Below are 25,488 nucleotides of genomic sequence, written 5' to 3'. Positions count from 1 at the left end.
GTATGGAAATATGACACCCAAAGGCGGTCGGGATGATTTGGTTGAGCCGTGCTGTGTTTTGTGTCAGGTGTGTGCTAGGTAACACCACCATCCTGGCGGAGTTTGCTGGCGAGGAGGAGGTGAACCGCTTCTTTGCACAAGGCCAGTCGCTGGCCTCAAACAACACCACCAGCTGGCAGGCCAACCCCGGAACCAATCAGAATCGAATGGGCGGGGCTGCGGCGTCACACTCCATGGGCCAGTGGAGCACCGGCGGTGGTGGTGGAGGAGGAGGCGGCGGCGGCAAGGCCAGCGGAGGCGACCTGCTTTGGGGGGCAGTGCCCCAATACTCCAGCCTGTGGGGGCCTCCGAGCGGGGAGGACGCACGTGTGATCGGGAGCCCCACCCCCATTAATACCCTGCTGCCTGGTGACCTGCTGAGTGGGGAGTCCATGTAGAAGGATGCCACAGGTACGATGGATGCAGCATCACCACGACATGGATGTTGTATCAACAGGAGCAAAACCCAAGCAAATCATGTGGCGATAATCAACACCATTTGACAACTTTCTGCAACTGTGAAATGGGAAACGGAAGGCTCGACCTGCCTTCTGTTTCTTTTATGTTACTTTTTATTCCTTTTATTTTGCAACCTAAAAAAAAAACTCAAGCACGACACAAAGAAACCTTTTTGAGTCTTTTTTTTTTTAGGAGAAGCAATCAAAGCTGCCATCTACCTTTTCCCTCCAAGAAGAATCATCCCTGACAAAAAAAAAGACTCTCAAGCGACCATTCCCAGCATGCCCTTGGCCAATGATGTGGTTGGATGACCTTAACTCGTTACTCTTTGTTTCTCAGCACTAATATTAGCCTTAAGTGCTCACCAGGTCCTTTCCAAACCGCCTTTTTTTTTTGTTGATAAACTGAAGAAGCAGATGGAACCTTGCACAGTTTTTGACCTCTTGAGCCAGCGACTGGTGTAAAACTCTTCGAAAGGCCCAGCTCCTCGGACTCTTCACTTCTCCTTGGACGCCGGACAGCTGGTTCATTGTTCTGATGTCCGTCCCCTAACATATAAGCTCTGAGCAACTGCGGCGGCGCCCAATCACTGACGAGATCCTCGCGGTCACCTCCAGTTTGCTTGCTGGTGCTTTGTGGAATCTTCTACACCGTTTCTGGAAGTGTCATCGCAGGGAAAAGGAGAGAGGACGCGGCTTTAACTCTTTTGAACGTGACGGTTTACATTGTGCAATATACACCGTAGAACTCTGTCTGTCCTGGCAGAGCTGGTCAGTTTTTTGGAACTTGAAAGACCTTTTTGTTGTTGTTGTTGTTGTCGTCGTTTTGGGGGGGGTTCCCTCCGCATCGCCATTAGAAAATCCGTGCAAGGTGGAGGAAAACAAAGAAGCAGTTTGGACTTTTGATGCACACTTCCTGTCTGCGTGCCGCACCCACAGCCAACAAGAGACTGAATCCCATTGGACGCCTCTGGGTGTCTGGCACAATACCAAATAAAAAAAAAAAAGGGTGGAGGGGGGCCTGAGGGTAAGTTCTCCCAATGCAGTAGACCTACGAGGCTTCTTATCATAGCACTTATGAGGAGCTTGTGGCTTCGACTCAATAAAGAAATCAAAACAAGACAAAAGCTCTGACGAAGGGAAAACGCAACGTCATCTTTGTGACAAACGGGAACAATTCTTCAAGTGAATATCACTGTTACTCCAAAATGTCCAAGCCTTGCTCACTCTGGAGACCGAGCGTGGGTGGTCATCGGGTTGTGGGGCGAGTAGCGTAGGGGGGCGTCCACTGAGTGCCTCTTCGCTGTGGTCCGCCGTCCCGCCCCCCGCCCAGGTGTCCGACAGCAGCACTTCCTCCCCCGGGCAAGGTCTGGCAATAAACCAGACCAACCCTTCTCAGTTGTTCAAACACAAAGATCACTTTAGCTGGAAGATCTACTAGTCATATTTCTGGATTGTCTCTCGTTGTTGTTTTGTGTCCACGATGCATACGAAAGAGCCTCTCACTGTTCATATGCAGAAACATTTTTGCTCAGAGTGTGCTCATCCTGTGTAATGAATGCAAAACAAGGAGAAATACTATTGATTGTCTATCGCTTTTTGGAGCTCATCATGCTTTGTGTTGGACAGTATTCTGTAGTACTTCCAGATCTGGGGGTGTTTTTCATTCTTTTCATCCAAGCTGCTCCACCTGCCCACAGGTTGCCCATTGTGACCCCCTCAACACCGGCCACATCCAGTAAACCCCCCCGTCCCGCCCCGCCCCGCCCTGAGGCACAGAGGGCCCCTTGTATCTGTTTCTATGCAAAAGACGAGAATCCGGGGCCCTTAACAAGCACGCCGCCACTCCAGCACTGCTCCCACCCCTACTGTGAACTTCACTACGGCCGCCATTTTCTCTAGACACTGTCCCTAAAGTGGAGTGGGAAGATTTTATCAAAGGCTTGTGTCCAGACTTGATCTCAGGGTAGGGGGGGGGGACACCGAGCACCACCATGCAGCTCGCTCTCCACGCCTGTCCTTAGTTTCCTTGTACACACACCTCACGCAATGAAAAGACGCCAATGTACTGTGCCAACTTCAATTTGCTGAATAGAGCACTTGTGTTCCCTTTTGAAAGGGGAAGCAGGGGGGGCGGCAACATCACACCCTGAAATGACAAATGTTTGGTTTGTTTTTTGTTTAACATAGCGCAGGGGGGGAGAGTATCAGTTTGCTTCAGTGCACAGTTGATGATGGGTAATCCCGGGTACATATTTTTTTAAAACCAAAAAAACGTACAAATCACATTTTAACATCATTTTTATGAAGTTTGACATAAAAATAGTAAAGAAAAAAAAAGCTTAAAAAATGTAAATGAGAAAAAAAACAAAAAAAGATCTATGATATGTTCAAGCTCTGCACTTCTAGCTGAAACGTCTCCGGTCGTCACGTTCTGCTAACACCACAAACAAGTAGACACGCGACTGGGGTGCCTTTTATTTCAATGGATTTGATTTGTTTTCATTGTGGACGCTGTATTTATCTGATTATCGTTTTGTGTCGACATCCTGCTCAAAGCAGGCCCGATGTTGAAAAGTCCATTTCCACTGTATGGGAGTGGGTGAGAGGTACACAGTCTTAAATCAAGAAGGAAAAAAAAGTGGGTGGGGACAAAGGCTACCTTTCAGGACACTGCGTCCTGCAGCACACGAGCAAAAATCACTATTGCCTGTTTCTGTAAAACTGCCTTGATCCAAAAAGCTCAGACAGACCCAATAGTCCACCAGTACCACGCCCAGAAAGTCAAAAGGGGCTTTCCCATGCTGCACCAGCATCGAGAGGCTCTCCTCTCCACAGCTCTCTACTCCATAGCAGTACATACAATGTACATATAAACAGTTGCATATATATCTATATACACACAAAATGTACTTTACGTGTATATACTTTGTATACATGTGCATCAACACCTCGGATGGTAGCCTCGAAAATGTTTTATTTGTGTCTGCAAGATTGAAATGAAGATGAGCAATATGTATTTGCCCCCCAGACACGCACGTGCACGCAAATATACGAAGGAAGCAATTTGGTTGTTAACGACTACTTGATCACCCATTCAGCACATTCTGCTTTTCAGCCACACCATGCAGTATACGTCAAAGCCAGTGTACTGTCGTGTGTGTGCACGTGCGTGTTTGTTCATTAATCTGCCCTCCAGCATTTGCTAATTTAATTTAAAAAAAAAATCACATATCAAAAAAAAATAACAAAAAATATACTATATTGAACTTGAATACTTGAACTACGGAGTACGAATGAGTATTTGGGCCAAGAACTGCGGATTTTACACTAAAACAAGAATTAGCACTTTTTTTAAAAAAACCAAATTAATTCTTGATTTTCTTTTTTTGTTTCAAAATTGTATTCTCAGTATTGTCATTAGGACTTTATTCTTGCAAGATCATGACTTCACTCTCTTTAAAAGATACCTTGAAAGAATACAAATTATGTAAAATTAGAAGTTTATTGTTGGAAAGGTGAAACATTTTCATAAGATTTTTGTAAATAGTAGATACAATGCTCTTGGGTATTGCAACTAATTTGTGAATAGGTTTTCATAAACATTTCTGGAATCAAACACAACTTTGAAGAAGCCTTTTGAATTACCATGACTTGGGTTATCCTTTTTTTCTTTTTTCCTCGAGACTGGCCCAAATACTCCTTGGTAATGGAGCGCCAATAATGTAATGTGAAGTGAAGTCAGTAAAGGTCTCTCTAACTCTCTCTCGTCTACCAGCTAACATGTAGACGATGCAAATGTTTTTGCATTAAGTGAATCTTTCAGAGAGAGAAAAAACAAAAAACTGCAAGCATCAGCTACGGTTGTGTGCGACGGATGTTTGAATGTGTGCCAGAAACTGTGTATTTTTTTTTTTTTTTTTTGCGTCTGGTTCTCTTCTAATGTTGCACTGAGTGTCTTGTGCCCCTCACTCAGCTAATGGTAGTCAAAAAGTACGGGAGGGGCGACGGTGACAATTCACGTGTACATGTTTACTCAAGGAATTTGTTTGTTTTCATTCTATCTGTACAAAAAAAGTTGATCTACCTTATAGTGGCTTTTATTGTGGAGTAATCCCGATGCGGGGTTATCATTGAGTATTGCACCATTTTGTTTCAATAAGGTAAAAAAATTTTCAAAAAAATGTAAAATATAAATGAAAAAAATAAAATAAATCAAGACAAAGAGGCAAGGCCATAGCTAGGTGTAGAAGGATTGCTTGACTAGTGTAGCATCAAGATGAATTGGGAAGAAAAGGGAGGCGGGGTCATTTCAGAGGTGCCTATCATTTGTGTTCCTGTCGTTTACAAGCATTTCATTTGTGTCACCTTCAAAGAAAGTAGGAATTACTATGACAGGAATGTTGTGTTTTAATAAGCAAATCCTCTTCCGTGGAATATGGACATGAAAACCTTGCAAAATGAGGATACGTATGCTACTTTCAGAACTCTGGGATCGATCAGTGTTGTCGTCATATTTCAAGCTCGGCCCTCGTTCCTTCGTTTGCTCGCTTTCTTGCACACTTGTTGTCGAAACATTCATGAATTTTGTCTCAGGAAGGCCAGAAATTCCAACTTCCCAACACCGCCATCATTTTTCCCCCCCTTTTTATTATTATTATTTTTTTTATAATTTTTTTTTTGCTTCTCCCAAGCAAGCACTGAAGCTTTTTTCGGGGACTCTCAAAACCATGACGACAACAACATGTTTGTATTGTAGCAAGTGACATATTTACCAAATAAGACTGAGAATCAACTTTGAATATTGAGAAGTAAAAAAAAAAAAAAAAGTGCTTTACATGTGAAATCTTACGTAGAGATTGCTTTACATTTAAAAACAAGGATCAATGGAAACTCGTTTTATTAGTTTGTGAGTGCAGGATGTTCTCAATCATCTCTCCGTGTGTCCGTGTGACACTTTTCAAGCAACAGAGAGATTTCAAGCGAAAGGATCATGATCTATGCACAAAAGTGGGAGGGTTCAGGGTTTCATGTCGGCTTCTTCTTTGACTAAATGTGCTCATGTCGTTGTCTCGTGTTAGCTAACCCTTTTGACGTCACCATGCTGTGGAACCCTTCTTAACCAATGAGCGCTTGTCCTTCTGCTTAAAGCACTGTGGGTGGGCCTGAGAAGAAGCCCGTGACTTGCTTTTTGTTTGTTTGTCTTTTGAGGGAGGGATCATATGAGGGGTTGGGGGGGACTTTGCCTTTCTCTATATACTTTAACACACACACACACACACAAATAATGGAAAAATGTCTGTAACTGAATTACAAAGTTGTGGCTTTTTAAATGTTGTTCCTTTTTCTCCTCATAGAATGTGATTGTTAAGACATGCACCGGGAAAAAAAAATACGTTTCCATTTCGACTATGGATCTTCTTTCGGATAATATGAATTAAAATGACATTTTCTTGGCTGTTATATGATGTCTTGTTGGTTTTTGTTTATCCTATCGACATACAAAGCCCATTGTACTGGTATCACTAATGATACTAGGCTCCCTCTAGTGGTATGTGTGGGAATCATTCTATGTACAACTCAATTATATTTAACTTTTTTGATTGAATTTTGTTTTGCTTTTTGAGAAGAATTTGGTTTATTTACCATATTGTGTTTTCTATATGGCCTTGTGTGTTCATTAAACAACATTCTGATCTATATTACTTTTGTGTAACAGGCATAGAGCAGCAAAATCTACCAACCATCCAAGGGCATCCATTTTGACACCTGCTGTCGAGTGAACATCACATCACAGTTCCTCAGGTAACAACCACTCACTGTTACATCTCAGCTACTGCTAAGTTTCATTTTGGAGTCAGCCAGTCGCTTAAATGTGAGGTCATTTTTCTAATTTATTTGAAGACTTGTGCATTATTTTGTGTTTTACTTTACTGAATGAAAGCCGCTGTGTTACAGTTACAGCTATTGTAAAATGTGCTGTATAAATTAAGTAGTATTGTTTCTTGGGTTTGGTCATGTGATGACATTTTCAGTTGACTTAATATTAATTGCACTTTATTGAAAATAATTATTAATGTGGAATCAAAGGTTGATTATTTCTCGGAAAAAAGTCAAGTTTATTTCTGATCAAACTTTCAAACTACAAATGTTGACAGAAGTGCGGTACACATTGAAATAAAATCAAATGCGAAATGAAATAAAACTCAAATAGACAAGACACTAAAAATGTCAAAACTATATAATTATCTTTAAAATTAACTAGACAGATGAATAAAAAGTTACCAGTGCACCCAATTTAATATTTGTACTGTAATTCCCCCAAACTAACAGCATTGGTAATGTCTAGGTAGGGTTAATAAAAAAATAAACATAAAACTACAAAGTTCATAACCAATTCAGATTCTAATTTTGTAAACTAAGAAGAAGCCAGTGATATTTAGAAAACTGACCGAATGGGAGTTTCGTAATGGTTTCCCGGGCAGCTTCTATTCACTTTGTTGTTGCGATATTCTGACACTTCAATGTCGTCCATCTTAGCGCTGAGGGTCTTCATCCCTGACATCTCTTCGTAGATGGGCGCCGCTGGGCGTGAGGCGGCACGGCTGTGTGCTCGTTTCTGAAAACCAAATCAGTGAAATGTGTAAACAATTCATTTCCTTTGCAAAAAAAAAAAAATCTGAATTCTCGCCCCTGACATAGATGCTGCATGTGTGGAAACAAGCAACGCAGTTGTGAAAGTGCCGCGGTTAGCGGCGGAAGAGGAACCGGCGCCGCCCTGACAACAAGCAGGTGTTAACGCTTCTGTTTGCGGTGAGATGTTGCCAAATGTAAACACATTGCACTCATAGAATTTTTTTCATTTTGCCATATTATTAAAAAGGGCATTATGTCCAATCAACAGTAGCAAATATTTTAGGAGGAAAATGCAAATTCCCCCTTAATGTACATTTCAGAGACTTCTTCCATTATACTTAAACAAGAGTTGAACCAGTAGTTTTTTTTCCTCTAAGACAGTTTCCCCACCTCTGCACCTCACGACATCAACAACTCTCAACTCACATAGTAGATGAGTATTAAAGCGAGGAACACTAGAAGGACCAACACGGCCGAGGACAGAGCATACAGCAGAGTCCGGTAGCTGGAGCACCCACATGACCCTCCTGGGGAAAAAGAAGGCAAAAGAAGCTTTTAGATTTTGCAACCAACCCCGATGAAGTAATCACATGCATGTTGATTGCAACAACAAAAAAGGTGGTTAGGAGCACAAAGAGTTCAGTGGAATTGCAGAAGCCGACCAGTCATTTCCTTCCTAGTTTGAAGATGATGAGGTTTCAGCTGTTGCCCGATGATTAGGGTTAGAAGATGAGTTGAATTTAAACAGATCATAGATTGAAATCACCAAGAGCCGTCCAAATGGATTGAGAGGCCCGTGAAACCTTCAACGTCAAGATACTGCGAGCTAGAATGTTCCCGAAAAACTGTTTGTATCTGTTAACTAATTTGCAGGGGCGTGCATACATTGGGGTCAACTGAGTAGGGTTGGGGGGGCCTGGACATTTACCAGATTGGGGGGTATCCTTATGGTAACAAAGATGTTTTTTAGAGCAACAGCCTGGCTGAAGCCAATATGATTGCGCAGATTTTGTTGGACGCTGGAGGTTCCACTAGATGTAAAAGTGTTATGTTGATCATCATTTAGAGGTTGTTAATTTGTCATTGTTGTGAAGCTCAGGTCCTGCTGCGCCATCACCTACCTTCCACAGAAACAAAGACAGCTTGTCTCATATGGAGCGAGGAGCTAATATCGTGGCGGCCCCGGAGGAGGAGCTGGCAGCTGTACAGGCCGCTATCCTCAGGCTGTAGATGTCGCAGGGTTAGGTTGTACGTGAAGCCCCAGGGGCCCGGGGCCGACCACAACTGGAATCGTGAGGAGGTGGCGGTGGGCCCATCGACCAGGTGCCGCTGGGAGTGGTAAAGCAGCTCCACAGGAGCTCGGCCTCTTCGCCGCATCAACCTCACGCCCTCCACCGGAAGGTCCTCGCCATTTGGGGGGAGACAGGAGACGACGGCCGAGCCCCCCGCGCATACATGAATGCGCCCGATGTCCACTGATCCACCGGGGAGGGGGTACAAACTTAGACTCAGTGGTACTCGGTAGTTGTCGGTGCTTCCAGATGTGCAACCAAAACCATTTTCACCAATGCTACCATTAATACAATTAATTCAGGTGTTTGCGATTTTCGTAAAAAGGATTTTTGGGGTCATGTTGTCAGTGAAATACTCATACATATATCAATTGTTGATTGAAAACCAACCAATCAAAACCAGATTCTGTGAAATACACAAAGGTCACTCACCGGGATTAACCAGGAGGAAAAATTCGGTGTCTCCCGGCACGAATTCGTCCTCAGACCGGTTGTCGACCACAAACTCACAATAGTAGCGGTCAGTGTCGTTGGCTCTCAGATCAGATAAAGTGACGGTCAGGGAATGGTTGTTGGGGTCACCTCTGACCGCCAGGCGATGTACGTCGGCGGGGTCTTTCACATCTGCCTCGGTGCGGGTGTATTTGAAAAGCACTTCGCCGGGATGCAGCCACGTGCGCTTCATGTAGAAGCCGAATGGAGAGGGGCTCCGGGGTTTCATGGCACATGGAAAGTCCACTGAGTCACCCTCCTGCCTCTCGAGGAATTGAATGTCCCCACATACTTGGACACAAAAAAAAATTTGTCAAGAAGATGGACTGGAGATGAAAACAAGTCAAACCAAGTCAGGCAAAATAGCACAAAATCACTCCACTAGCTCCTCTCTCATTGGAGGCTTTTGTCACAGTGGACAGTGTGATTCCCAACATCCAGCTATACAACTAATGTGATGGAAATTACAAAGCACAAGTGCAAATTTTGATTCTGCAACTACCCACTGTATCAGCCTCCGTTGAATAATATGCTAGTTGTAAAGTCTCCCGAAAAAAATCTGAAGGTTTCTTACACGTTAAAAGAAATTGAATACCATACAAATGCTGGTGTTCTTTTGTGATTGCTATTTGTTATCCCTATTCTCTCTTACACCAAATTTAATTATTGCTCCGTCTGCTCCCAAACCCTAAAAAATAAAAACATTCATTGAACACAAAATTCAACTCACCAAATACACTGTGAATTATCAGCAGAGTCCAGAGGTGACAGATGGTGGTCATCTTAACTTTACTACTTAACTTTCTTTTAAAATTGCAATAAGGAGTCAGCGAAGTGAGTCACAACAACACACTTTATAAACCTTAAAATGGCTTTAAGAACGACCCTAACCAAGACAATGAGAAGCTCCGCCTTCTAACCTCAAAGGAAACAAAAGAGGAAGATCCTTTTAGCTCACATTGTAATAACATTTTTTTCCCCATGTCACCTTCCACACAATGACAGTACAATTTAAGCACAATGCAGCGTATTGATGATGAATTATATTATATATATTAGAATTATAGATATATATATATTACGTTGACCTAACTGTTCTGTGGTCAAGGCTTTGAATCCAGGATTCAGCCTTCATGTGTGCAGTTTGGATGTTTTAATACTGCTTGCATATTTATTTGTTTATTTATTTCCCTCTGGGCTCTCTCCTAACAGGACAAATCTAAAAAAGATTGGAGATTTGAATATTGTTTTCACCCTTGTATTTGTCTCCACAAGGTCAGAGGTGGCACCTAGGAATTTGAAAAAAAAAATTGTAATTGTTCCTTGTTCACTTCCTAAAGTGATTCGTTCTTTTTTTCAGTTCATGACATCAACCACTGGGTGTCGGTAATGCGCATGGAAGCTGGTGCCACCTCGCCGTGAAACAAAACGAAGAAGAAAATGACGTAACTTCCGGTTTACGAACAAGTCGTGAATTGCATTTCCTGTTCACTTACCAAACGGATCGACGCAATGGATGAACTGCCTTCCTTCCCATGCATCAACGGATCAGTCAGTGAACGTGTTGCGTCTCCCTCCTGGCGTGAACTATGTAAGCCAGAATGTCGATTTCGATTTGCCAAGAAAAGGAAGACCCACTGACTGAAACACGACTTATTTATGCACGTTTTCTCCAAACCAACGGCTAACTTTATTGCATGTAGGGATGCACCGTTATGCAAAAACGGGGAGATTATGCTTCTCTTTGGGTAATCTTGATTTTATAACACTTATAGTAGTTTTTAAATAACGTGTATGTATGTATACGCCTAATTATTGTTATCCAATATATCTACTGATATTTCACAATGGATTGCTGGTTTGAAATGTACATTTATTATTATTATTTTAATAAACATGTTCAAACTTGTCTGGTGTTTTATTTCTTGTTTATATTTTTTGGCATGAAAACAATCTGATATTGGTTAACTGCTTTATATGACAATATGCATATGTGTTTTACAATGTCTAATATGAGTTGGTGTCCCCCACAATAAAGAGCAAGTAGTTAAATACACAAACTTGACATGTACAAAAAAATGCATAAAGGTATTAGGTATGCCTAAGAACGGCGGCGTACCTAATAGTGTCCGTGTGATGTCACAGATCATCCAGCCAATCAGAAAGTGGGGGTGAGGGTGGGTGTGGCACATTTCACTTCAACCAGGGGTGTCGACCTCCAGTCCTCAAGGGGCCGCGTTCCAATATGTTTTCCAAGTGACCCTCGTTAAGCGCACCTGCGTGAAAAGTTTTAGCCACTTTCATGTTCAAAAGGAGCTAAAACTTTTCACGCACCTGCACTTAACGAGGGAATCACTCGGACACTCCATTAGATACACCGCCATTTTCAAGTGTACCTAATAACAGGCCACTTTATTAGGGAAATATCATGGTCAAAGGTCACATTTGTCAAGCGCTAGTCCTCGAGGCCGCGTTCCAATATGTTTTCCAAGTTACCCTCGTTAAGTGCACCTGCGTGAAAAGTTTTAGCCACTTTCATGTTCAAAAGGAGCTAAAAGTTTTCACGCACCTGCAATTAACGAGGGAATCACTCGGACACTCCATTAGGTACACCGCCATTTTCAAGTGTACCTAATAACAGGCCACTTTATTAGGGAAATATCATGGTCAAAGGTCACATTTGTCAAGCGCTAGTCCTCGAGGCCGCGTTCCAATATGTTTTCCAAGTTACCCTCGTTAAGTGCACCTGCGTGAAAAGTTTTAGCCACTTTCATGTTCAAAAGGAGCTAAAAGTTTTCACGCACCTGCAATTAACGAGGGAATCACTCGGACACTCCATTAGGTACACCGCCATTTTCAAGTGTACCTAATAACAGGCCACTTTATTAGGGAAATAACATGGTCAAAGGTCACTGGTGTCAAGCTCTAGTCCTTGGGGGCCGCGTTCCAACATGTTTTCCAACATGCCCTCGTTAAGCGCACCTGCGTGAAAAGTTTTAGCCACTTTCATGTTCAAAAGGAGCTAAAAGTTTTCACGCACCTGCAATTAACGAGGGAATCACTCGGACACTCCATTAGGTACACCGCCATTTTCAAGTGTACCTAATAACAGGCCACTTTATTAGGGAAATAACATGGTCAAAGGTCACTGGTGTCAAGCTCTAGTCCTTGGGGGCCGCGTTCCAACATGTTTTCCAACATGCCCTCGTTAAGCGCACCTGCGTGAAAAGTTTTAGCCACTTTCACGTTCAAAAGAAGCTAAAACTTTTCACGCACCTGCAATTAACGAGGGAATCACTCGGACACTCCATTAGGTACACCGCCATTTTCAAGTGTACCTAATAACAGGCCACTTTATTAGGGAAATAACATGGTCAAAGGTCACTGGTGTCAAGCTCTAGTCCTTGGGGGCCGCGTTCCAACATGTTTTCCAACATGCCCTCGTTAAGCGCACCTGCGTGAAAAGTTTTAGCCACTTTCACGTTCAAAAGGAGCTAAAACTTTTCACGCACCTGCGCTTAACGAGGGACTCACTCGGACACTCCATTAGGTACACCGCCATTTTCAAGTGTACCTAATAACAGGCCACTTTATTAGGGAAATAACATGGTCAAAGGTCACTGGTGTCAAGCTCTAGTCCTTGGGGGCCGTGTTCCAACATGTTTTCCAACATGCCCTCGTTAAGCGCACCTGCGTGAAAAGTTTTAGCCACTTTCACGTTCAAAAGGAGCTAAAACTTTTCACGCACCTGCACTTAACGAGGCAATCACTCGGACACTCCATTAGGTACACCGCCATTTTCAAGTGTACCTAATAACAGGCCACTTTATTAGGGAAATAACATGGTCAAAGGTAACTGGTGTCAAGCTCTAGTCCTTGGGGGCCGCGTTCCAACATGTTTTCCAACATGCCCTCGTTAAGCGCACCTGCGTGAAAAGTTTTAGCCACTTTCACGTTCAAAAGGAGCTAAAACTTTTCACGCACCTGCACTTAACGAGGGAATCACTCGGACACTCCATTAGGTACACCGCCATTTTCAAGTGTACCTAATAACAGGCCACTTTATTAGGGAAATAACATGGTCAAAGGTCACTGGTGTCAAGCTCTAGTCCTTGGGGGCCGCGTTCCAACATGTTTTCCAACATGCCCTCGTTAAGCGCACCTGCGTGAAAAGTTTTAGCCACTTTCACGTTCAAAAGGAGCTAAAACTTTTCACGCACCTGCACTTAACGAGGGAATCAATCGGACACTCCATTAGGTACACCGCCATTTTCAAGTGTACCTAATAACAGGCCACTTTATTAGGGAAATATCATGGTCAAAGGTGTCAAGCTCTAGTCCTTGGGGGCCGCGTTCCAACATGTTTTCCAACATGCCCTCGTTAAGCGCACCTGCGTGAAAAGTTTTAGCCACTTTCACGTTCAAAAGGAGCTAAAACTTTTCACGCACCTGCACTTAACGAGGGAATCACTCGGACACTCCATTAGGTACACCGCCATTTTCAAGTGTACCTAATGGAGTGTCCAAGTGACGTCACAGATCAAACAGCCAATCAGAAAGTAGGGGTGAGGGCGGGTGTGGCACTTTTTACTTTCAGTTAAGCTTTGCCCATGTTTCTCTAATAAAGTGGCCTGTTATTAGGTCAGTGCTTCTCAATTATTTTCTGTGATGCCCCCCCTAGGGAGAAGAAAACATATCACGCCCCCCCATGGTATTACCATTAAAGAAAAACAAAGTCAACTTACAATAAAGAATAACTTTAATGACATTGTTTTTTAGTTTGCAACAGAACAGATTCAAAGTGCATCACTTCGCCTGAAATTATAAAATAATAAATAAATAAATATTCATACTACAAACATTCTTGACCAGCTGTCATTTTATGCTGCAAAAATACAATAAAATAACAATAAACATACATCATATTAAATAAAATAACAGCAATAAATAATATGAAATTCAAAGTAATCAGCAACATCAACACAGGAGCACAATACATAAAACATTTTAATCTACAAAACAAAAAATGAATAAAACAATATGTTCAGGTTTTTTTAATCAAAATGAGGCAACATGACGGAGACCATATCCACGGCTGCAGGTAGTACCAGCTCCTCTGCAATGCTGTGTTTTTTTTGTTTGTTTTTTTGCACTGTGTAATTTGGTACGCTGCTTTATTAAGCATACAGTGCTTGCAGATTGACTTAAGTAGCGTTCACAAAGTTGGATGATTCTTCACAATATTGTGCCCGTTTTCGCTGAAAAACCTTTGGCGTCTTACCGGCGTGATCGGGGTGCAATGACTTTACCTTGACGCATTAATTTATTTGGTTTCATACTGACCGCTGCCGACATTGTAAGGCACAGTAAACACACCGGTCTTTTTTCGTCTCCCATCGTAGTCTCACACTGAAGCCGAGCGCTACGTACGCTTCGTCATATTTCCTTGTCTTAGCTTTTGTGTAACTCGATTCTCTTATCTGGCTCTCTCCTCCGTTCTTTTCAACCCTGTTAAATATTTTCCCATGGTGCCCCACTGCACTTTCTATTTCCTGCTCTGTGCTATGTGTGTATGTTGAACGATTCGTTTGAAAGAGTTTTGAGAGAACTGATTCTAAAGATTCCGTTCACTTAAAATAACTGCACATCACTAAGTAACTGTGTTAAATACAGCGTTTAGCCTATCATCCGACACGCTAGGCGGAGTAAAGAAACAACAGCGAGCCGCAGCAGTAGAAGAAGAAAAAAGAAACGAAGAAGAAATTGAAATTTCAGGCGCCATTTTTGCGGGAGATTTGTGCTAGCGGTGGCCCCGTTGTTTGTTTGTTTACACGAAGGCTAAACAGCAATGGCTGAAAACGCCTTTCCCGTTCACCCCGTGGATGTGGTGGTGAGGTTTTACAAAACAGAAGTCCTTCTTGGCGAAGAAGCAAAACATTTCAACAAGAGTGATCTTGCTCCGTCTCCAAAGGTAATTTTGTGCGCTCTGATCGAACTCCTAAGTGTTAAACGAGCGTTTCAAAACATGAATAAAATGACACCTTACTTTAGGCTACTACTGCAAACGTTAAGTCGTCAAAAAATGCAGATAACGGAAAAATAATTGGGGAATTGCTAAGTTACTTTTGTAATGGCCTGAATGATGTTTTGTTTTTGACTAAAAGTGGGCGTTTACTTCCAATGCACTTTAACCTCCTTGAATTGCCTAAGTCTTATGGCAAAAGTTTGATTTGTCGTGCTCAATTTTTTTTTCGCCTGAACTTTAGACGCTTATCCCCCTTTCCTTTCTTTCTTTCCAGCCAGAAGCAGTGCAATTACTCTACATGAGAGTCCTGCATCAACTCTTTCCTTTCAGAGCTGAATACCACTCAATGGTTAAGTATTGTTTCTACAGTTAGATGGTCTCAATGTTCCTTCTTCATTTTTATCAAATTTCATCTATATTGGGAATTAATTGATTTGTTGTGGATCAAGGTCAGACTTGACAAGTGACAGCATTTCATCAGTGACACATATTCCAAACATTTTTTGTGCCTGTAATGTTACTCATGATTTTGGGGGCCCTTCCTAATCTGAATATTTAGCTCAGATTGCAGTTTTGCAGAACTGACTGTTTAATATCCATTTTCCAACAGGTTACATTTGTGGAAAACATTCAGTCCCCTGAATCTTACGAGGGGGCAACTGGCATCCTCTGCATCTGCTCACAAATGTGAGTTTTGGTTTAAATATGAAACTGCTTAATCAGTGTGCTCAAACTCAAACGTTTTTTCTTAATAATTTGCTCTTGGCAAACTAAAGTAGCCATAATATTGGTATGATGCTGTAAACACAATGCATACAATTTGGTGAGAATCAAGCATTTCTAGTAAAATTTCTTGTGTTGCTCTTGCATTTCTTCTACTTTCTTCTCATTATACATGACATCTTTTTGTAGGCAGCAGTTTCTGCCCATGTGTTTGGTGTATGACTTCTCACTGAATGACCTACTAGCACCAAGTAAGTTTTAAATAGATTTTTTTTCTATTCCTGATCAATACATTTATGAATTGTAACCGGATATCTTTTTCAGAGAAACAGCGAACGCTTTCTATTTTGAGCGCCATCATGAACTTTCTTCAATTCAGAAAGCAGAGAATCGATGTGATGTCAGCAAAGGAAGCCAAGTTTGTATGTGATATTGATCAAAATATTTTTTGCTTTGAAAGTGCAGTGACTTTTCTTGCAAGGAGTTTAGTATGCCGCAAATTATGATCCTAAAACACTGTATTCATTTTAACACTCATTTGCTGGGGTTTGTTTTACCGAGGACGTAAGCAATGGTTAGCTTATGACTGTGTTTTTCTCAGAGGGCGGCCTTAGACATGCAGCAGACTCTTGCCAAAGGAAACCTGGAAGCAGAAAAAAAAATTAAAATGCTGAGGTAAGTCTTGAAGTAAACATGCTTATGCACAGTACAGGTCACACATTTGAACCATTCTTCACTTTAGCAACATTTATTCAGTTGTTTGTAAGAATCACACTGTCGTAATTTTTTTCATACCTTGATTGGCGCATGCAATAATTCACGTTAAAGCTGAAGTTTGCAATTTTCAAGTTGATTGCAAGATTTGGACTCACTTTACTTCCACATTATGTGAACTCATCTGGCGACTCCTTGTGAACAATGAAATTGTTGAGATGTCTAGTGGTCTGAAGATGCTTTTATTCTTTTACACTTGTTCAGGACCATTCCACCAGAGCAACAAGCGGAGGCTGCTAAACTGGAAGCTGCCCTCTCGGAACTGCACGCTACCACCGCACCTTTGTTAAACGAAGTAGTAAGTGGTGACGGCGTTCACCATAGCATTTGTTTTACTGTCAGTCAAGGTAAAATGAAACTGGTCATCTACTTTCAGAAAATTAAAGACGACGCGATTACAGAGTGGAAATGTCGAATCGCTGAGCTTACAAAAAAACTGGTATGAGGGGTCTTGTAATCTACTGATGATGCTTCTATTTGAGATGATCGAGTGGTTTTTTTTTTTTTTTTTTTTTTAGGCTCACGTGAAGGTGGATATAAACACCGTGAAGGAGGACATGAACAAAATCAAGTCTCAAATTGTTGAGTCGCCGGAGGAGTTGCAGATCCAAATGGAGAGAATGAGGGAAAATATCAATGACATAAAAAGCTCTTTAGTGAGTGAACATTGAAGTTGTCTAGCAGCCAATAATAGCTGCAAGTATCAAATCAAGTTCAAATTGTTTTTGAGAACTGTTTTATACTTACATGTATGCGGTGTTCACGTTAGGCAAAAACGGATGGGGATGTCGTGGAGCTTCAAAACATGGTCCAGAGAATGAACCGCACAGACATGGAGATGCAGCAAATGTACAATTTGTTGCTAGATCTGGAAATCAGCATGAATGACAGAAAGCAGCAGGATGAGGAGGTATGAACATTTTGATGCAAAGCCGATAACTTCACCTTCGGTTGCATATAATCAAAATCTAGTCTACCGACAACTTTTTTTCTATAAATATTTTTTTAAAAAAATACAGTACATATTAAACATTTTAATCACGTGCAACCATTTTTTGATGAAACTGTTTCGTGCTTTGGAGTTCAAAAAAAGTCATTTTTCACGTGCACTTTATGCAGTACAAGCAGCTTGTTTCTCAGTGTGAGAAAAAGCAGAAGGAGCTGAAGGAGCTGTGCAAAGAGGAGGAGCTGCTTAAACGAACTCTTGACAAAAAGCTGGACCGGGAGGTCAAAAATAACATCCTCAGGCAAAAGAAGAAAGCGATCAAGGAGCAACATATCAATGATGTATTGGGGTATGCACGCAAGCTTATACTATATATCAACTTTGCAATTAGCCCACTGCATTTAGTATGAGCGGGAATGCTTGATCTGTAGACATGTCTAATGTGATGCGTGTTACAGAACTTGATACTTTTTGTGATATGTAAATTAATATACTTTTTGCGTTGTTTTTTGTCCAACTACAATCCAGAGAGTGGAACCAAATAGGTCAGAAACGTGAGGAAAAGGTAGATGAAATCCAAGGGCTTTCCAGAGAGAATCAGCAGCTAAAAGTTGAGATCCAGAGCCTGACAGGCACCTGCAGCCAACAAACCAAGAAAGCTCAGGTATGACCACAAGGATAGTTTTATTCAGTGTGACTTTGTAATTGGCTTCTGACATTCTTTTCTGTCTCCAGGCTATGTATGACACACTGGCAACTGCTATGGATGAGATGGACAGGAGAATTGAGATGATGATCTTAAATATAAAAGAAAATGCCACTAAGATGTTGGCAAGTTTCCAATAATCTTTCCATTTAAAAAATGGTTTTAAAGTGTTAATTCAAAATTTATGTTATACGTAGGTGGCGTCTTAAATAATCATGCTGATTTGTGGGTTCTGTAATAAATAACATTATATTATAGATGTGTGTATATTTTTCATTGGCAATATATTGTTTCACTGAGACTTGGTATATTAGGCAGATTCAATCTGTCTGCAAACACTGAGCATTGATTGGTTGTCCAGTTAAGCACACAAGCAGAATAATGGCATCACTTTCATAATTTATTTGTTAATGTTACAAAACAATGGGTTTGACATACACTGCTGCCAACACTCTACAGGGGATGTCAAACTTCAGTCCTTGGGGGCCACATTTTTACAAGTTTCCTTCCTACAGCTGAAATGGTTCTACACTTTTTGATGGCTGATGGTGAGGCAGTAAGAGGGTTGGCTCAGAGTCTTAAATTTCTAAGGACCCAAACTATTGTCCAGGTGGTCGTAGCAGTTTTCCACCTGGAAATCCAACTGAACAAGATTTCATGCTTGTTGTGGTATCTTATCTTGTAATACTTTTAACTCCTGCTTTAGTCTAAAGATGTTATTTTGTTTACTTACCATGCAAGTCCATTCCGTGACTGTACAATTAACTTCAATTAGCAGTTCATCGGTCTGTGCCGTCTAATAAACTTTGAACCATAGAGCATTATGAAATGAAATACAGTATAGTTGTACAGTACAGACCCACACTACACAGAATAGCGGGTACTTACTGGGGTTTAAAGGCCTGTAGCGCCAGACGAGTGGGTACAAGGCTGAAAAGTGGAGTGGGGGTTGCTACAGACGACAAACACATACAAAGCAGTTAAGTAATCGGAGGGATCCTTTTAATCCACAATAATTGTTGACAAAGTCCTTAAGAACTCAACCAACCTGATCGAATGCCTGCCCAGAAGACAGGCGGCTAACATAACAAATAGACAAGAAAGCAATTTTAGTTACCCGGAATACGCATACTGCAGTAAATAAGGCTAGTTACAGATCATTTTTGGTAAGAGGAAAAAAAAAAAACAAGGTTAGGTTAAATATGCTTCCAATTAATTAAGTTCTAGCTGGTATTTGCTGCAGTTCCTGTATTACTGGGTGTTACAGGTGTTTGGCTTAAAGCACAAAGTGTGTGTAGGTCCTCAACATCTTGGAAGTCATTTCTATGGCAATTTTTCTCAGGTTATTATGTCATGCATAGTTAGAAGCCACAAGTTGACCATCTTCATTCAAGTACAATAGCCTTTGGTTAATATCAATATTAGAGTATGATGTCATCCTGATGGATGACACCTAGAAGTAGCGATGGCCAACTTTGTGTTGCGTGTCAAAAATACAAGACTTGGTACAAACCTTTGTGACTCACCTTCACGTACGTCACAACAAACCAGCACTGCGGTTTTAAGGTGGATTTTATTACAACAGCTTGATAAAACATTACAAAGGATGCACACAAGGACCATTTTAAGCAGGAAATACTATAACAAACCTGAAATAAGAAGAAAGCTAGACTTATGAGCCACAGAAAGTACATAGTTGGAATTATCACCGAAACCCTCACCAACCAAGGTTGGGGACGCAAGTCCAACAGCATCTAAGCATGCTGTGAGGGCATCGAGTGATCTACAAAATCAACAAAAAAAAAAAAAAAAAAGCCAACATATGTTTTACAGGATAAACTTGCCTTTGTAAGGGGGTTGGTACGTTCATGTAAGTCCAGCAGCTTCAACAGAAATATGACTGAGTTTAACACACTTCACCCCTAAGAACCTGAGTGAAACCTACGAGGGGAAAGAATTTTATCTCCACAAGTGATCAAATGAGAAAAAAAGCTTGTGTGGTAACATGAAATGTCCATGTGTTGCCAAGAACAATTACATCTTCGCCACCGCAGCAGGCTTTACTGCTCTTAGGTCTGAAAATGCACAAGGATGAGAGAAAGGTATGAACCTCAAACCTAATGTTGTGGCTGCTTTGCCGCTTCAGTAGCGCCCGGCGGGAGACATGACGGGCGGCCTCATGCCCATGGGAGGGCCTCCCTGGAAAGGGGGCACCAGAGGAGGACCCTGCCCAAATGGAGGCATCCCTCCAGGCATGTAGCCTGGCATGCCCTGTGGGGGAGCACCATATTGACCTACAGAGAACACACAGGAGGGAGAGATTGGTGTTCAGCAGAATTTTTTTTTAAATGTCACATGCCATACTATTTTTTGATGTCCTTATCAGGATTATTTAGAACATAAATTAGGGTGGAAATGGCCAGGATGCAATTTTTCAACCAATTCCGTGAAGATGTGACTCAAAATTATTTACTTTTTTAATTACATGTGAGTAAAAGTTATGTTCCTTCATTGGTGATGTGGCCTGAATTTATTCTTGAGTCACATAAAAAATTTTTTTTTAAAAAATCTGCATCAAATCAATGCGGATGGCAATAAGTGAGCGTTGCTTCTTGTGCTATGTGACAGCACAGTAAAAGTACACAACCTCATAACGCCTAATCTGGGTGTGAAAAGTGGTGGTCTTCTAACCGTGCATGGGATGCCTCATGCCAGGCTGCTGTGGTGGCAAACCTTGCTGCGGGGCCATCATGCCGCCGACAGCTGCCGCCGGGGGAGCAGCCGCATGGGCCTGAGCTGTCCTGGCTAAGAGACGCTGGTAACGGGGCAACTGGGCCTTCAGTTCCTCCTGTGGGGAGGGACAGGACAGAGAGCAGCTATTTAGATTTCCAGAAACATTGCTGTGTCCCTTTACAGCAGAACCATGAATTTCCACAAAAGCAAACGAGCGAGGCCAACTAAAAAAAAGCTTTGAATTATCTGTGGATAAACGCTTCGACTAGCATGCATTTACAATACTTCACAAGTCTCCCAAAATGGATTACGTATACTGTTATATGCATCAGTCATTACTTACTGTGCAAAGGGCAAAAAAGAGAGTTCAAGCAACTTACCAGCGAGATATCCTCATCAGGGTGGATCAACTTACTAGTTGCACTCGTGGCGGACAGGGTGGCAGGTTTAGTGGGCACTGTGGCCGGGGCTTTGGCCACAGTGCTGCTAGAGGGGTTAGAAGAGGAAGTGGAAGCGGAGGAAGAGACAGAGGGTTGGGTATATGCGGGGAATGTTGCTTTGGGCGGGTCTGAGGAGGCTGCGCTGGCGCTGTGGGGGTTTGCTGCGGCGGCTCCTGAAGCACTTTGCTGGGCCTGCGCGGACAACAGGTAAATAAATGAACAATGAACAGCACAACAGCGACCCGCTACGGACGTCACAGAGGACACAAAGCCACCCTAACATTCCAGATCGAACAGCGCTGACGTGAACCCCCGCTGCATCGTGGCTCGTGCCCACTTTCAATTTTTTTTTTCCAAACTACAAAAGGCAGGATTATTTTACAGCTGGTCTGAATAAGAACATCTTCCACTTTCTCATCACCAAAAGGGAAATCCGCCAATCAAATAATGCTGCAGATAGGTTTTGCACGACGATAAGCTCTTGTCTAAACCGCAGGTTTGAACCTACTGCGGCTGGCTATGTCTAGAATGTATCCCTCACGAGAAACAGGGGTCCACTGTTTTTTTATAATGAGTAACAATTCTTGGATTGAATTTCGATTCCATTTTTGGATGTGCAACAATGAATGTAGGCATACATTTAGAATTCAATGCCAGATAATTCATGCAAGTTTAGAAAGGGCAAGATGATGCAGACATATTATCGCTGTGCATCATTGTAGGGCTGGGCGATTACGGAAAAAGTACACTAAATTATTTTGACTAGTATTGAAACAGCCATTAATTGTCAACTTCTCTATGGGGTTCAAATCTTCATGTTTGATCAACGACAAAAATTCAACAACAACAAAAAACAAGCACAAAATAAATTAGCATCAAAGTCAAATCTAGTAAAAGTAGAATGTCGCAATTTAATTAGCTGTGCCACTCCGAGTGTTTGCGTGTGAATATTCCTTATTTGAAGGAATTTCATTCTCAGAATCTGTCAAAGGGATTTTACCACTGACAGCTAGAATTAGCACTGGCGATGCTTCAAATATAAAGTACGTCTTATATTTGAATATACAATGTGTAATTCGTTAAATTGTGCGGACTTGACTTCCCCTTTAATTGTTTTTATATTGGAAATCCCAATTATTTTTTGGCGAATTGCCCAGCCCTAATTGTTAGTCCCAAAAAACTCATGCATTAGAATGAAGATGTTGTCTGGGCTTATTATGTGGCTTATTACCTTTGCAGCAAAAGTGCAATAAAAACACTGTTAGCAATCTGGCTGGGTTTCAATTAAAGTTAGTGTCTGTGTGTTTTTTGGGGGGAAGGGGGGCATGCATCTAGATGCCAGCCACAGTCTGATCTGTGAGCGTACTTGTGGGGTGTTAGGAAAGGGCGGCTGAGAGGAGGCAGACTGTTGGTCTGCAGGTGGAGAGGAAACAGCTGCTGTGCCCATCTGCAGCATGGTGAAAAGGAGATGACAGCATCGGCATATCAAGAGTTTGGAACATTACATATAGCAGCGGGTGAAGTGCAAACGAGTTGTACGCGAGTAATGGCTCAAAAGTCCCTTTACGTTGCAATCACATAAAGAGAAATACATTTCGTGGAAGCGGGGCTGAAATACAAAGATGCCCTGCAGGGTTCCCACCTGTGCCGCACTTGGGAAAAGAGGCTTGGAGACAGCGGGCTGGGCCGCCGGTACCGTTGGTCGACTGGGTATGACTCCTGCAACGGGGGCGGGGCTCATGTGGGGCATCCCTGGCCTGGGAGCCATGTGCGGAGGCATTCCTGAGACCCAAGATCAAAACTTTAGGAGATTTGAACAATGTTTATTGTGTACATTAAATACTCATTTTCATCTGAGGATCTTCTTTGCTGACACGCAATACTGGATAAATCATTTTTTGGTATTCAGAGTGTACTGTGTGTGGCTTTATGTTGTAATATCTAGCAAAATATAGATTTTCTTTTCATAGCTCCAAGCTGTAAATGCTTCAATCAAGACTTGTGTAAAAATTGTGCATTTAAGACAGAGCCTAATGATGCTGGTCTCCTGTTAAAAACTACTCAAAAATTAGAAAACCTTGTAGGAGCAGAGGCCTATAGTTGAGCAAATACAGCAAAGTAAAAACTTCCTTTGCTTCAAACAAACTAACCTGGCGGCATCCCAGGCATGCCTGGCATCATGGGAGGCATCATCCCACCCATTGGCATCATTCTGAAAAAGACATTTAATTGAGTAACTGGCATTCCCAGCGACTTTCAAGCACAGCGAAAAAGCTGATGTATTATCCAACAAAAAATCATCCAAGATTGAACTGGTACCCTGGAGGCATGCCGTGCATGGGAGGCATTCCGTGCATCATGGGCGGAACACCTGGCATCATTGGAGGCATTCCTGTAACAATGACGAAAAGAACATTTATAAAAATGATTGGAATGACAAATGGAGGCTGCGCATATTTTTATGACCACTTTTAAGTTGGTCTCCTCAACCTTGATATCCACCAGGCGGCATCCCCGGTCCCCCACCAACAGGGGGAATCCCTGGCTGTGCCATGGGAGCAGCATAGCCTGTCTGAGGTGGCACTCCAGACACCTGCGGCACCGATGGACCTGGTTCATCATCGTCGTCATCGTCATCCGAGTCATCTGGGTTTTTCTTTTTGCCATCTGAAAGAGTCAAATAACAAAACAGTGCAGGGATGTATATCGCTATGATCAATTAAGCACTTAAATAACACAAACCTTGAGATTTCTGTTCCAACGTCCGTCTCCTCTCTTGCATGTCTTTGTCAGGAATCCCCTCCATACCATAGATCTCAAGCTCAATGTCTGTTCTTCCAGGAATCGCATTTGGCACACTGTCAATAGTCTCTTTGTGTACCTGTAATGCATCCAAAACAAGCTGATGTGAATCACAAGATAAGGACAATTTATTTAAAGTGATAAAAAGCCAACCCACCTGCATGCAGTGAATGGCCAGGCCGGGGCCAGTGTATAACTTCTTGTGGCAAATGTGGCATTTAAAATGCTTTGCCTTTTGGTGCTGGATGAGGATCTTTTCATCGTCAAAATCTCGATTGCAGTACCTTAGAGAGGAGACTTAAGGAATGTTCTCATATTACGTAAAACAAACGAAACGAAACCACATTGTACAAAGCGGAAGAGACCCTCTGCTTTGTTTCGAACAGTTGTTAAACCATTACACGTTTTAGCGACAAATCTGGATTTATCTTAAAAAGTAATTTGAACGCGACGTCAAAGCGCTAACAGTCCACGACGTGTTGAATCCTCAGGCGACAATGCTAGGCTAACATATTAGCTAGCATTGGTTAGTTATGTTAATACACGAAAAGAGATTAATTTCACTTATTCACAAATGAGACAAAATTACGCAGTACTTATAGATAAAACGATTCGGCAGCACAAAATGACTTAAAAGCAGCATTAGTTATCTTACGCAGCCATAAACGTCCGAGCTAGTTTAGGCCTGTCTTTTGTCAGGCTAGGTCCGAATTATTGCGGCTTTTTCCTTCCCGATTTGCGTTTCCATTCAAATGGATACCAGCACCAAGGCTTCATCTGCTTCTTCTTCTTTCGCCCCATGCTTGTAATGAATACTGAAAAGTAAGTTGTAGTCTCTTAAATTCTTATTATCTGTTTGACAACAGCATGCTGTAATTCAACCTCAACGCCGAAAATGGCGCCTAATGCAGGAAGTAGAAGCGGTAGGTTTCGAACGTGACGTCACACACAAAAATGACGCGCCTAATTTACGCCTTAAGTACTTAAATATTTTTTGGGTAATCGTAAAAAACTCATTTTGTTCGTGTATTGTGATAACACCGGGAATAAACTGTATAATAAATAATTTCCCGTCTGTGCAAACCATACCAGTTTGGGTGCGGCTAAAAACCCGAGACAGTGCCCAGTCTCGCGAGAATACATGTAGTTGGTCAAGCGTCCGTTTGATAGCGACAATAATACTCAAATAATTCAGATTCAGTGGGGAAAAAAATACTAAACTACAAATAAAGGGCAGCATTCTTTGTCTTAACTCCACATGCCACTATTGTTGTATAGCTTGACGCAGAACAAATACATATAAAAAAGAAATAAACTCCCGAGCAGATCTACATCATAGTTCTGAAGGCCAAGGAGTTGACTTTTGACCTAATGATGACATGCACTATAGCAAATGGATGTATGGATATTTAATAATAATCA

At 41.9% G+C, this 25,488-nt stretch overlaps 4 protein-coding genes and 1 long non-coding RNA gene across 16 annotated transcripts in view; 3 read left to right on the top strand and 2 right to left on the bottom strand.

The window, feature by feature from the left end:
- The window catches only part of tnrc6c2 (trinucleotide repeat containing adaptor 6C2), a 32,729-nt gene extending 26,769 nt beyond the window's left edge, over nt 1–5,960 (top strand). For both annotated transcript variants that reach the window (XM_088372842.1, XM_088372840.1), the window contains one exon: nt 68–5,960. In XM_088372842.1, the coding sequence (XP_088228968.1) occupies nt 68–437 (370 nt within the window). In that variant the 3' untranslated portion in view covers nt 438–5,960. The remainder of the gene's footprint in view (nt 1–67) is intronic.
- Nucleotides 1–10,780, top strand: part of LOC148399489 (uncharacterized) — a 98,222-nt gene extending 87,442 nt beyond the window's left edge. Inside the window, exons 3-4 of the long non-coding RNA XR_015857894.1 lie at nt 6,217–6,302; nt 7,200–10,780. This is a non-coding gene — a long non-coding RNA (uncharacterized LOC148399489). The remainder of the gene's footprint in view (nt 1–6,216; nt 6,303–7,199) is intronic.
- cd7al (cd7 antigen-like) lies at nt 6,593–9,809 on the bottom strand. The gene is made up of 5 exons (XM_088372857.1): nt 9,648–9,809; nt 8,858–9,208; nt 8,255–8,608; nt 7,560–7,660; nt 6,593–7,116 (listed from the first exon to the last, which is right to left on the bottom strand). The coding sequence occupies exons 1-5, from the start codon at nt 9,697–9,699 to the stop codon at nt 6,937–6,939; spliced, it is 1,038 nt and encodes a 345-aa protein (XP_088228983.1). The 5' UTR covers nt 9,700–9,809; the 3' UTR covers nt 6,593–6,936.
- A 2,878-nt stretch (nt 10,781–13,658) lies between the features above and the next one.
- On the bottom strand, nt 13,659–24,993 carry znf207b (zinc finger protein 207, b). 11 transcript variants are annotated; one of them, XR_015857991.1, is made up of 14 exons: nt 24,827–24,990; nt 24,224–24,350; nt 24,007–24,145; nt 23,755–23,931; nt 23,584–23,656; nt 23,415–23,476; nt 22,907–23,046; nt 21,205–21,456; nt 20,783–20,939; nt 19,936–20,385; nt 18,980–19,043; nt 17,880–18,021; nt 17,187–17,307; nt 13,659–16,308 (listed from the first exon to the last, which is right to left on the bottom strand). XR_015857991.1 is itself a non-coding variant. In XM_088373530.1 (11 exons), the coding sequence occupies exons 1-11, from the start codon at nt 24,865–24,867 to the stop codon at nt 20,234–20,236; spliced, it is 1,425 nt and encodes a 474-aa protein (XP_088229656.1). In that variant the 5' UTR covers nt 24,868–24,993; the 3' UTR covers nt 19,646–20,233. The 11 variants fall into 11 exon arrangements, 5 of the variants coding, with proteins under 5 accessions (XP_088229656.1, XP_088229654.1, XP_088229653.1 ...); XR_015857990.1 differs by lacking the exon at nt 17,880–18,021; XR_015857989.1 differs by lacking the exons at nt 13,659–16,308; nt 17,187–17,307; nt 17,880–18,021 and adding an exon at nt 18,471–18,895.
- nuf2 (UF2 component of NDC80 kinetochore complex) lies at nt 14,543–18,348 on the top strand. The gene is made up of 13 exons (XM_088373524.1): nt 14,543–14,888; nt 15,217–15,291; nt 15,553–15,629; nt 15,855–15,916; nt 15,990–16,087; nt 16,267–16,340; nt 16,644–16,737; nt 16,816–16,878; nt 16,958–17,095; nt 17,209–17,349; nt 17,559–17,734; nt 17,914–18,049; nt 18,121–18,348. The coding sequence occupies exons 1-13, from the start codon at nt 14,766–14,768 to the stop codon at nt 18,229–18,231; spliced, it is 1,368 nt and encodes a 455-aa protein (XP_088229650.1). The 5' UTR covers nt 14,543–14,765; the 3' UTR covers nt 18,232–18,348.
- Nucleotides 24,994–25,488: the final 495 nt, after the last annotated feature.

The sequence above is a fragment of the Syngnathus floridae genome, chromosome 4, assembly GCF_059516105.1.
Source record: "Syngnathus floridae isolate MCC-2025c chromosome 4, RoL_Sflo_1.0, whole genome shotgun sequence".
Classification (NCBI taxonomy): domain Eukaryota; kingdom Metazoa; phylum Chordata; class Actinopteri; order Syngnathiformes; family Syngnathidae; genus Syngnathus; species Syngnathus floridae.
Note: the sequence above shows the minus strand (reverse complement) of the source record. Positions and strands in the feature narration are given on the sequence as shown.

Bases quoted from the DNA above. Each gene is read 5' to 3' on its own strand.
- nuf2 (XM_088373524.1), top strand. From the start codon at position 14,766: ATGGCTGAAAACGCCTTTCCCGTTCACCCCGTGGATGTGGTGGTGAGG. The intron at 14,889-15,216 runs GTAATTTTGTGC...CTTTCTTTCCAG, and splicing joins ATCTTGCTCCGTCTCCAAAG to CCAGAAGCAGTGCAATTACT. The intron at 15,292-15,552 runs GTTAAGTATTGT...ATTTTCCAACAG, and splicing joins GAGCTGAATACCACTCAATG to GTTACATTTGTGGAAAACAT.
- znf207b (XM_088373530.1), bottom strand. From the start codon at position 24,867: ATGGGGCGAAAGAAGAAGAAGCAGATGAAGCCTTGGTGCTG. The intron at 23,932-24,006 runs GTTTGTGTTATT...TGACTCTTTCAG, and splicing joins GTTGGAACAGAAATCTCAAG to ATGGCAAAAAGAAAAACCCA. The intron at 23,047-23,414 runs GTTAGTTTGTTT...CTTGGGTCTCAG, and splicing joins CATGCCTGGGATGCCGCCAG to GAATGCCTCCGCACATGGCT.
- cd7al (XM_088372857.1), bottom strand. From the start codon at position 9,699: ATGACCACCATCTGTCACCTCTGGACTCTGCTGATAATTCACAGTGTA. The intron at 9,209-9,647 runs GTGAGTTGAATT...TTTGTGTCCAAG, and splicing joins GATAATTCACAGTGTATTTG to TATGTGGGGACATTCAATTC. The intron at 7,117-7,559 runs GTGAGTTGAGAG...TTTGGTTTTCAG, and splicing joins CTTTAATACTCATCTACTAT to AAACGAGCACACAGCCGTGC.